General features: G+C 30.0%; 2 protein-coding genes across 2 annotated transcripts; both read left to right on the top strand.

Moving 5' to 3' along the window:
* Positions 1–248: 248 nt before the first annotated feature.
* LOC112493344 (glycerol-3-phosphate 2-O-acyltransferase 6) lies at positions 249–3715 on the top strand. The gene is made up of 2 exons (XM_048463426.2): positions 249–1085; positions 2631–3715. Exons 1-2 carry the CDS (start codon positions 456–458, stop codon positions 3492–3494), a joined length of 1494 nt encoding a protein of 497 aa, XP_048319383.2. The 5' UTR covers positions 249–455; the 3' UTR covers positions 3495–3715.
* A 1967-nt stretch (positions 3716–5682) lies between these two features.
* Positions 5683–9811, top strand: LOC107430729 (glycerol-3-phosphate 2-O-acyltransferase 6). The gene is made up of 2 exons (XM_016041605.4): positions 5683–6461; positions 8717–9811. The coding sequence occupies exons 1-2, from the start codon at positions 5844–5846 to the stop codon at positions 9572–9574; spliced, it is 1476 nt and encodes a 491-aa protein (XP_015897091.3). The 5' UTR covers positions 5683–5843; the 3' UTR covers positions 9575–9811.
* The last annotated feature ends 2842 nt before the right edge of the window (positions 9812–12653 follow it).

The raw sequence follows: 12653 nt of genomic DNA on the forward strand, positions 1-12653 counted from the left end.
TTCATGTATAGTTTCTTGCCGGACCTTAGTGGGGGAATAGGGTTTAACCTATTTTGTTGCTATAAATCCATCCTGTAGCATTATGAGTATCAAGTTGGAGCTAACATGGTAGTATGGGACTTTTTTAGACAATTATAGGATTTGTCAAGATTAAACCACAATTTTCGAATTTGCAAATGTGATGATTAAGTGATTTTTTTTTAAATTTTTTTTTTGGTTTTTTTTTTTGGTTAAGCTATCGTATCTAATTATCATATTAGTTTAAGCAAAAATAAATAGAACGCCACCATCCAATTCCTCCCTTTAAAATCCCCTTTGATCTCTCTCTTAATAACAAGATCTATCGAAGCTTACTTCAAAACCTACCTCCCAATTCTCTCTCTCTCTCTCTCTCTCTCTCTCTCTCTCCCCCCCCCCCCCCCCCCCCCCCCCCCCCAATCTTTTCCTTAATTTTCATGATCATGGGGTCACGTTGGCACTTCGAACCAATCTCAAAATGTAGTACCGAGGGCCGATTAGACCAAACGGTGGTTGCCGACTTAGATGGGACACTTCTTTTGTCAACAAGTGCTTTTCCCTACTTCATGCTCGTTGCTATTGAAGCAGGGAATATTTTCAGAGGACTAGTACTTCTAGCTTCGGTCCCATTTATATATTTTACTAACTTTGTCATATCAGAATCCATAGCAATCAAAACCTTTATCTTCATTTCTTTAGCTGGTTTAAAGATTAAAGACATCGAGCTCATATCAAGGTCCGTTCTGCCTAGGTTTTATTCCGAGGATGTTCATCCTGATACTTGGAGACTGTTCAATTCTTTTGGGAAACGATATATAATCACTGCCAATCCAAGAATCATGGTGGAGCCCTTTGCCAAAGACTTCTTGGGGGCCGATAAGGTTCTTGGAACTGAACTTGAAGTGACAAAATCAGGGAGGAGGGCAACTGGGTTTGTTAAGAAACCTGGTGTTCTTGTTGGAGAACACAAAAAAGAAGCCGTCCTTGATGAATTTGGAGCTATGTCCTTGCCTGATTTAGGCCTTGGAGATGGAGAAACCGACCATGATTTCATGTCAATTTGCAAGGTGTAGCCTTTTTTTGTTTGTCATTTCAACTTTCTGATTTTAGAAAACATTAAGTACAGGGATAACTTTAATGGAATTACGTTAATTAGCTCCTTTTGAAAATTATTATTTAGCCCCCTTATATGGATGGAGATTTTTTTATTGTCTCCTTTTTCTTCCTCCACATCAATAGAATTTAACCCTCATTCCAAAAACAGTTATATATATTTTTTGCTTAGATTTTTTTTTTTTTGTTTTTTTTAAATGTTTTTAAGTGATGCAACATCATATTATTGGTAGACAGAGATGAAGATGGGATAAAAGATTTTAACCTCTTTATATATCAAATATTAAATTATTATTATAGTAAAACATATCTATAGGTATAGAACTTTGACCAAATTAATCTTATAACTACGAAAAGGTTATAATTTAGTGGAGATATAATTAAAAAAAATTATTATCTAACACAACATATGCTTATTTAAACGAAAAAAGAAAAAGAAAAAAAGGACATAACATATGGAGTCCCCAATCAATCAATTATTATATTTTATCTAGTAGAAAAGAATCTGCAAATAGTTTAATTTTGTATTTAAATAATTTGGTTTTAACAAAAAAGTGCATGTTGGTTTGTTATTACATACCCACAAGTTAAATAGATGTTATAACAACTTTAAAAAATAATTTTTAAACAATTTTACATAAATATTTTATATCATCTTAAACTTTTAATGGTATATACTATATATATATATATATATATTTACAATATACATATATTATTCTGTAGAGGCAAAATTTCTTAAGATGGGATTTAAAAAAATTATAATTTATTATAATATGAAATTTATTCTTATTTATGGCTGGCTCAAATTTGAACTAAAATTTTTATGACTAGATAGATGTTATATTAATATAGGATATCACAACAGGGAGGTTTTTCTATATATATGATTTTATAGTAAATAATGCTATGGAAATCGAAAAATCTACTAAAATGATATGAAAATGTGATATTTTATTACGTTATTGGTTTATTATTAATATAGAGTAATGCTAGAGATACCAAAAAGTGTATCAAGTATAATTGTTTTATTATTTTATTGGTTAAAATATTAACATAACTTAATTATGAATAAGTGATAATAAATTTAGATATTAAATTATTTATCAAATTTATTTATCAAATGAAATAGCAAATGATACGAAGATTTTTAATTGATTTGTTATTTTAATGGTTCAACTTTCCAGGTTATATGAATTTTTAAATCACCACCATATAACGTCGTGCATTACTAATTAAAAATAATGTGATTTGCTATTATTTTTTGTTATATTTATATAAATATAGGTTGAAGTGAAAATTAAATACTTACGTAGAGGTAAAATAAACTTTTCCCAAGTCAATTTTTATTAAAATGATATAGCTATCAAATTTGAGGAGGGCAAATGAAATGAAGTTTTTTTTTTCCAAGCCAGATGAATATTAGGGAGAATTGTTCAAACGTCTAGTAAAATGATTGTTATTATTATTGTTATTGGTTAACGTTATATTTGTTGCAGGAAGGCTATATGGTCCCGAGAATAAATTCTAAGCCACTACCAAGAAACAATCTTCTAAGCCGAGTCATATTTCACGACGGCCGTTTTGTACAAAGACCAACCCCGTTCCTTTCCCTCTTGATTTTTTTATGGTTTCCAATTGGTGCTATCCTATCCATTCTCAGAGTTTTTCTTAATATCCCTTTTCCTCAGCGAATGTCATGGTTCATTTGCAAGCTTCTCGGAATCAATATCATCGCCAAAGGTAGTCCTCCACCACCTCCAACCAAAGGACGACGAAAAGGAGTCCTCTATATCTGCAATCACCGTACGGTTTTAGACGCAGTTATAACAGCAATTGCATTGGGAAGAAATGTCAGTTCTGTTGTTTATAGTGCAAGTAAATTCACTCAAATGACTTCGCCAATTAAGACTGTTTCGCTTTCGAGGGAAAGAGAAAAAGATGCAGCTATTATAAAACGCTTGCTTGAAGAAGGAGATTTACTCATTTGCCCCGAAGGAACTACTTGCAGAGAGAGATTTCTTTTGAGATTCAGTGCTCTTTTTGCGGAGCTTAGTGATAAAATAGTCCCCGTTGCTATCAACACTAAACAAAGTTTGTTCTATGGAACTTCTGTGAAAGGGTTTAAGCTTTTTGATCCCTATTTTATGCTCATGAATCCATTTCCGACGTTCGAGATCACCTTCTTGAATCAGCTTCCACGAGAGCTTACTTGCAGTGGAGGTAAATCAGCCATTGAAGTTGCAAATTATGTTCAAGGGGTTTTGGCTGAGACTCTTGGGTTTGAATGCACGAAGTTGACTAGGAAGGATAAATATGGTTTTCTTGCCGGAACAGATGGTCTTGTTAAGTCCAAGGACTAAAAGGCTTAAAGGATTCAGGCCCATTCTACATTGGGCCTTTTGAATTGTGGGTATTATTAAAAAAAAGTCCGGTCCAATATAATTGGTTTACGATTTCCTATTGTTTTAATTAACCGTGTATGTGATGGCCCATAAATGTAATTATGATGGTGGGAAGGTGTTGGTTCCATGACTCTACATAAACAATTAAGGTACTTAATTATAATTAAAGAATTATATCATTGTATCGTTCCTTTTATATACAATCTCTCATCTTCATTTTAAAAAATAAAATTAGAAAAAAGGAAAAAAGGAAAAAAAATAAAAATAAAAAGAGAGATTAAAAGGTATCACATGGTCCCAAGCGGGTTTAATTATTTGTTTTATATGAGAAGTCACACTCGGAGAAGTCACACTCGGCTACAGCCTACAAAACCCTAGCAGTGATATGTACCTGCATTTTTTTCAGTGATTTTTTAAAATTATTATTATTACTATTTTGAGCTCATGGTCCAAGCGGCTTCAATTATTTGTTAGATATGAAAAGTCACACCTGGCTGCTGCCTACAGAACCCTAAGCAGTGATATTTACCTGCATTTTTTATAGTGAGGTTATTATTATTATTATTATTCTTATGCTTATTATTGTTATTGTTGAGGTCATTTAGTGAGAAAATAGTAGCTATTCTTGCAAATACTTTAACAGTGAAGATTATTTTTCTAATATTTTTCTTAATCACTCCCTTTTTGAATTTATTTTGGATTCTTACGTATGTTTTTATTTTTTGGATAGGATTGTTAGTTTTGAATTTAAATAGAAAGGGAAAAAATGTGCTCAATTCGAGCTTGCCTTATATTAAAGAATAGTTTGTAGAAAATGGGCTTCTTTTAATATCCCAAAACTTTTGAATCACTTATTTTGAAATCAATTTAAATTACCACTTTTTTTAAAAAAAAAATTAGTTAATGGAAGGAAAGTTATCATTTCTTTTTTTTTTTGATATTTTTCTCTAACAATTTGGATTAAACAAAGGAAATGGAAAACAAATGATAATTCCAAAGAGGAAAATAAAGAAAAAATATATAATTTTTATGTAATTGTTGTTTTGATGTTTATTAATGAAAAAGGAAGAAAAAATCAAAAGAGAAAAAACAATTAATGCCCTAAATTTGTTTACAAAATATATCCTTCATGCAAAATGTTTCAATCAAACATTAATTCCAGTATTTTTCAAAAATATCAAAAAGTTTGATTTAAAAGGTGGATGAAAAACTAAACTGGTTAGAATAAAATAACCAATTCATTCGTTTTCATTCCTTATCCTTTCTTTTCCATTTATTTAACGTCCAGACAAGAAATCAAATCCTCTTTTTCTTTTCTTCCCTCATAGTCTATCAATTTAAATATAATGTGAGAGTACAATATGATAAAGACAGTTAAGTTTGTATATATCCCTATGTATTGTGCTCCATTTGTTTTAAATTTTTTTTATGAATTGTGTTTCATTTGTTTGATTAATTGATTCCCCGTCTATTCAAATTGAATGCAGTGCGTACCAAAACATTTATAATGAAATTAATAATTCAGTGCGTTCAAAAAAAGGAATTAAATATATATAAAAAAAAAAGAAAATGAAATATATTACTCTCTAATGTGGTGCAACTGTTTATATATAATATTTGACATCCTTATCTATATAGTAGATGATGAAAATTTCACAGCTGGTAATGTAAATCACTTTTTTTTTTCTTTTTTTTTTTTCTTTTTTATAGATTTTATTGTTGTAAAGTTATTAATTAATAGTTAGTTTTAGCTAACTACCACCTAGTACATATGTAATTGCTCGAACTTTTATGATCTATAGGTACGTCTACATTTTGTAGCCAGCATAGCTAGTTTCTATCCTTCTTCTTCCCTTATTATTATTATTTTTTTTTTCAAATTTCATCAACATATGTTTTGGCTGATTTACATTCTTTGCTCTGGTCACATTTCATGGTGTTTATCCTAATTCCTTCTTAAAATTCAGAATAATTCTATTATATTGCTCTCAGCCAAACATACCTAGATTTTCATTTCCCCCCCACACAAAAATAAATAAATAAATAAATAAATAAATAATAATAATAAATAAAAGGCTAGATTTACTTCGTTTAATTAATTATCACCAACATGGCCATCTTTCTCTCCTCCATTTAAAAACCCAAATTTCTATATGTCTCCCTCATAACATAAACCTTTCCCAAGTCTTATTACTCACCTCAAACCACAACTACTCAATATCTCTCCCACATTATCATATTTTCTCTTTTTCTTTTTTGTCTTTTTCTTGGTCTTTTACTTTCTTTTTCTATTTTTTCTTAATAGTCATGAGAGCTTATCCTCCCTATGAAAAAATCTCCAAATGCAACACCACAGGCCGATCGAATGAAACGGTTGCTGCAAGCTTAGATGGAACTCTTCTTGTGTCTTCAAGTGCTTTTCCTTACTTCATGCTTGTTGCTGTTGAAGCAGGAAGTTTCTTAAGAGGAATAGTACTACTGGCTTCATTCCCATTTGTATATTTCACTCACTTGTTCATATCCGAATCCATGGCAATCGAAATCCTAATCTTCATTTCTTTCGCGGGTTTGAAGATTAAAGACATTGAGCTCGTGTCAAGATCTGTTCTTCCTAAGTTCTACACCGAGGATGTTCATCCAGAAAGTTGGAGGGTTTTCAATTCTTTTGGGAAAAGGTGTATAATAACTTCGAGTCCAAGAATCATGGTTGAACATTTTGTGAAGAACTTCTTAGGTGCACATAAGGTTCTTGGAACTGAACTTGAAGTGACAAAGTCAGGAAGAGCAACTGGTTTTGTTAGGAAACCAGGTGTTCTTGTTGGAGAAGGAAAGAAAGAAGCTATTCTTAAGGAATTTGGAGTATGCTTGCCTGATTTGGGTCTTGGAGATAGAGAAAGCGACCTTAATTTTATGTCAATCTGCAAGGTATGGATATATGTTCTCTTATCATGAACGACTACTCTTGTTTTTTTTTCTTTTTTCTTTTTCACTCTCCTTTTGTTTTTTTTGTTTTTTTTGGTTGGGTTAAGGTTCGGTTTGGTATGGTCTTTTTGTGTTTTTTCTTTTCTTTTTCTTCTTTTTTTTGTACTATTAAATAACTAATTATAATTTTCCTAAATATAATGAATCAATAACATGAATTAATCATTAATTAAAAAGAACTCCATATCCTTAATGTAAACATAACCATATACATGTTCTCTCGAGCTCAATAGATCCATTGAAAATTAAAGACCATCTTCAAAACTGGCCCATATTTATATTAAGATAAAAATAAAGTAAAATTAGAGAATGATATATATATATATATATATACATATGCATACATATAGTAAAATGATATATATATATATATATATATATATATATATATTATTTATTTTAATGAGAGCAAGTGATTAGGTTGAATTCTCATTATCGTTTCAGAAAAAAAAAAACTTATCACACAGCTGTAATTTTATTATTATTATTTTTTATATATTATCACAAAGCTGTAATTGAAGGGACAAAATGAGAAAGACAAAGCCACGAAACTTTTGCGGAGACAAATTAATACAGTGATAAAAAGAGATAAGAGTGATAAAGGACACAATTCTCTAATAAAACAAGAGTCTTTAGAATCAAAATAAAAGATCAATTAAAAAGGGATAAAAGATTGTGACCAAATTTAGCCTCGAGGCTTTTATGTACAGCAAGAGTACTTTATTATTATTATTATTATCATTATTATTTCCCTCTTTTGAGTTTTCCCCAAATGGTTTTCTTAAAAAAGTTTTAAAGAGACCAAAGTAGGCGTGGACGGTTGATACTTGTTAGAGTTTGTTGTTAGTTGGTGTTTTTGATTTTCCCATTTTGTAATATTTTTTTATTATTTTTAATAATATCTTGTACGGGGTTGCTATCTTGGAGTACCAACATTGTTGGCATGCCCTAACTATTTTTCTGGATCTAATCACTTATTATTATTATTATTTTGAGTTTTGGAGGGTGAGGGTGCCAACCTAATTTGAATTTATGCCTGCCGGTTAGATGAGAACGTTAATAAGGTTTAATTCATGAAAGTAATTATCTCCTATAACTTTCCACTGTCTGTGAGTAGATGAAATGTAGTTTCCGTTTTTAAATTCTCTTCAACGTTTCTATTCAAACCTCCTTTTGGCCTCTGCTACTTGTTTTCTAGTTTAATAGCCCCTTTTTAAAAAATAAAAAATAAAAAAAATAGCCCCCTCTTTCTTTGATGTCCTAATTTTCAACTTAAATAAATAAGAAATAAATGTCATATCATTTTCCCTTATAAGGACAACTGTCAACTGACAAAACTGCGTACGCTTGTGATCCAAAATCAATTACCAATTAACTCCAAAAAACCACAAACTTTCATCACCTTGCACATGATCTGCAATTAACCTTCACTTTTTATTAATAATATAATCAACGCTTTGAGATATATATCACTTTCATCATTGATTTCACCAAGCGTTTTCCCATTGACTTGTACCCATCATATTTTTCCTGTCTCCGTAAAATTTACTTTCACAAAAATTCTAAACTTTGTAAATTATTCATCCGAAAGCATTAATTTACTTTAAAGAATTTATATTACAGCAGAGAACTAGGTTTCTTAGTGCTTGTTTATCATACTTATGCTTTTTCATTTTTATTTTTTTTGTTTTATTTTTGTTATGTATGATTGCTTTGTGTTTCAAATAATAGTTAGATTTCTCCTATCTATAACCTAATTAAAGAAAGTAACTATAGGATTAAATAATGATAATAAAAAAAAATATCAAATGAAAAATCAATTTCAAACTATTGTAAGCTATTACTTGTATATTAACTTTTAAATTCTATAAACTTTCTATGTGGTGTGTATATATATATAATTTTGTTATCACATAGGAATATGTCCGTTTAAATTATATATAATCCACCACATATATATATATATATATATATATATATATGCATTGTGATAGTATATTGTAGCAAAATTATATATAAATATATTTTTTTTTTCTCTTATCAAAAAAGAGTTTGTTTAGGATCAACTTAGTTGTTAATATAATTTTATCCAGCTTATTCAGAAATAAGATGATATAGAATAAATCTCAAAATATTTTCTTTTCTCTAATAAGACAATGACAATACGTATATGATCTATATACATTTGGCAAATGCAGGAAGGTTATATGGTCCCAAGAACAAAGTGTGAGCCATTATCAAGAAAAAAACTCCTAAGTCCAGTCATATTCCACGATGGACGTCTAGTTCAAAGACCAACCCCACTTCTTTCCCTTTTGACATTCCTATGGTTGCCAATTGGTATAATCCTAGCCATTCTCAGAATCTATCTCATAATCCCTTTCCCTGAGAAAATTTCGTTTCACACGCATAAGCTTCTAGGAATCAAACTCATCGTAAAAGGTACTCCACCACCACCACCAAAGCACAAAGGACAAAGCGGAGTTCTCTTTGTGTGCAATCACCGAACACTTATAGACCCAATTGCCACATCAATTTCATTAAGAAGAAAAATAAGCTGTGTTACTTATAGCATAAGCAAATTCAGCGAGCTGATATCGCCGATCAAAGCGGTTTCGTTATCGAGGGAGAAAGAGAAAGATGCAGCCAAAATCAAAAGCTTGCTTGAAGAAGGTGACCTATTGATTTGCCCTGAAGGGACTACTTGCAGAGAGACATTCCTTCTGAGATTCAGTGCACTTTTCGCCGAGCTTACAGACAGAATAGTGCCTGTTGCTATTAACACTAAGCAAAGTGTTTTCTATGGGAATACTGTAAGAGGGTACAAGTTTTTGGACCCTTATTTCGTTTTGATGAATCCGGTTCCTGTTTATGAGGTTAACTTCTTGGATCAGTTACCCATTGAGCTTACTTGCAGAGGGGGTAAGTCAGCCATTGAAGTTGCGAATTATGTTCAAAGGGTTTTGGGTGTTACACTTGGTTTTGAGTGCACAAATTTGACTAGGAAAGACAAATATACTGTCCTTGGAGGTACAGATGGTCGGGTTTCGACGTGAGGATTTTGGATCATATATTTTTATGTTTGTCTTCTCGTGTGTACAATAAAGCTTAGCCAGAAGAGTAGCAACGTGGCAGCATGTGGTTGGTCTCAGAATTTTTCTTTCTTTTTTTTTCTTTTTAAATTTTATGGTAGCATTAAAATCCAGTGTGATACTGTGATTATAAATCATATAGAAATGACAGTGTGGGTTTGTGTACATTGCTATATATATATATATATATATATATATATATGCCAACAGAAATTAATTTTTCAAACTTTATATATATATATATATATATATATGTCAACAGAAATTAATTTTTCAAACTTTTTTGTAGAAATATCTGTTTACTTGTAATCTTTGTTAGATAAAACTATTGTTCATATTCCAAAAAAAGAAAAAAAACAAATATATCCTCTCAGTGAAAAATTTCTAAAATACACTGTTATGGCTAGAAAGTGTGTTTTGAAGGAGTAATAAATATAAATGTGATAATTGAGAAGTATAAATCAGTCTTGTCTTTATGTATATATAGGTAAAAGGTACATTTCATTTAGGCCGTTGAAGTTTACACCGGTAATAATTTAAATTTTTAAAACAAAAATGATTAAAATTGTATTTAAATCAAATTTTAAAGGAAGTATATAAAATTACCCCCTTATTAAACAATGTATTGAGTTTCTAACACTTTCTAGATTAATATTTTTTTTCAATATACCTATAAACTGCCTCTTAATTAATCCAACATTTACGCCAAATTCACACGCAAGATTGTAACACTAGAAACTTTTACAATTGAAAGAGTATAATATCATCTCACGCTTGCGTTCTCTGAGCTGCGGCAAGTGTAGCTTGGTTTGGCCCATCATCATCTTCTAAGGTGGGCTTTGTGCATTTAGGCCCATGATTACAGATTTTTTTTTTTTTTTTTCCCCTTTTCAAGTTTGTGAAAATGGAAGTATCGATGATATTAATTTGTGAGTTTTTCATACGCGTTTAGAATTTGAAGTTCTCTTCTTGCATCTAAAATTTAAAGTCTTTTTTTCTTTTTCTTTTTTCTGTTTTCTTATCCATTTTAGCGTATTCAATTACTTAGAAGAAAATAAAAGAAATATATACAAATTAAAAATTAAAAGGCTAATAGTACCAAAAAATGACATTTTTTAAATGAAAAAAAGAGTCTAGGTGATATTCATGGGCCTAGAAACTACTTGGATTGGTATATCTTTATTAAGTCTGCCTTACAATTTTAATCCACTTTAAAAGGTATTCGGATAAGAAGATATGAAGCTTTTATTGCCCTTCAAAAATTAAAAGGACAGTGGTACCAAGAAATGACATTTTAGCAACAATTATATTTTTTTTGGTAATAAAAAAAATGGACCCCGGATAAATTTCATCAATTCAGAAACTATTTGAATAAGCATATCATTGTCAAATCGGTTTAAGAGGTAATTAGGTCAACATACAACTATCAAGTCTGTCTTACAACTTTATTGATATAAAAAAGAGTATATATAAAACCTTTATAGCCCCTTCTCCATCGACAATTTAAGCAAAATAGAATACACCACGAGACACAAATAAAACTTATCAAAAATTAAATCCACAATTTCGAACCCTCAAACTAATGGAACCCCGATTTCCTTTCATTTGCTCTACTGAGTGGTGCGAGCAACGATTATAATTACTCTTGTCAAATAATGACAAAAAAGAAAACCATAAAACTGTAAGAAATAATGACACGTTTAGAGCGTTTATTTACCACAAGTTAGTGGTTCCAATCTGTTTGTACTCCGTCCTACATCCATTTTGAATCAAGTATATTATATATTCTTTATTCTATTTAAATATTTTTTTATTTTAATTTTTATTTGGTGCTGAACAAATGTTTAATGTATGTGTTTTTTTTTTTTTTTTTTTAAAAAAATTTGATGTTGTGGGAAAAACATATAGAATTGGTATATTTGTTATGTTTTGATTTTTATGAATAAACCTACAAAATACATCCTATAAGAAATAAAGAAATAGGCTGTGCTGTGGGTACGGACAACAGGTCCCAAATTGGTGTCTAGATTCGTGAAAGCCGCATTTAAGTACTCTGTTGCCCAGCTCTCCTCAAAAACAGAGGTCCCCATGTTATGTGACGGTCCATTAAAGGTTGTCTTTATTTTTATTAATTTTTTTTGGGGGTTAAATACAGTCCATTAAAGGTTGTTTTTTATTTAAATCATTAATTTTCAAAAATAATTATTTTAAGCTATTAATTTTTTAATTTGTTATAAATTGATCAAATCCTTAATGTTATACAATGCATTCATTTGCACTTTGGTATTTTGACTTTTTCAATTTTTTTATTTAGATTTTTAATTTTTTCAATTTATGGATTTAGATCCTTAATTTTTTTTAAAATAAGAATTTAGATTGAGTATCAAATTTTGGTATACTTAATTATTGTTTCAAATGATCCAATACTACTTAAAAGTCCACATGGAGCAGGATTTCAATATAACGCTTATAATACTATTATAAGGTATATTTTTTATTTAAAAAATAAAAAGAAATAAACAAATTTAACAATAATTTATGATATATCAAAAAAATAATAATTGATTATTTATTAATGACTTTTTATTTATTTATTTTTGTTATTGTGATTTGGGTTGATAAGAGAAAGAGCTTGAAGAAAATGAGGAATTTAAGAAGGGTGATGGTGGCGGAGGCGGATTGGCCAGATGGAGGTCAAATTAAGTGATGTGTCAATGATGGGACACTGTCACACAACCACGTGGTTTTGCCAAATCTTAGAGGCTTATATTCATATGAGCCCATTGACCCAAAAATCATGCTCCTTTTATTTATTGTCTTTTAAAGGACTTACTTTTTTGGTCCCATTTTCTGCTTTTCCTAGCTGTCCATCCACTACTGGGGACGACCTTTACCCTTAAAAGAAAGAAAGAAAGAAAGAAAGAAAAAGGCTTTCTCATTTACTACATTTTCCAAATTAATAATATACTTTTTACTTGCAGGGTTAAACATCTCTGAGCTTTCTCTATCTAATTAATTTTTAGATAAATTAGAAAAAAAAAAA

The sequence above is a fragment of the Ziziphus jujuba genome, chromosome 6 (assembly GCF_031755915.1).
Source record: "Ziziphus jujuba cultivar Dongzao chromosome 6, ASM3175591v1".
NCBI lineage: Eukaryota > Viridiplantae > Streptophyta > Magnoliopsida > Rosales > Rhamnaceae > Ziziphus > Ziziphus jujuba.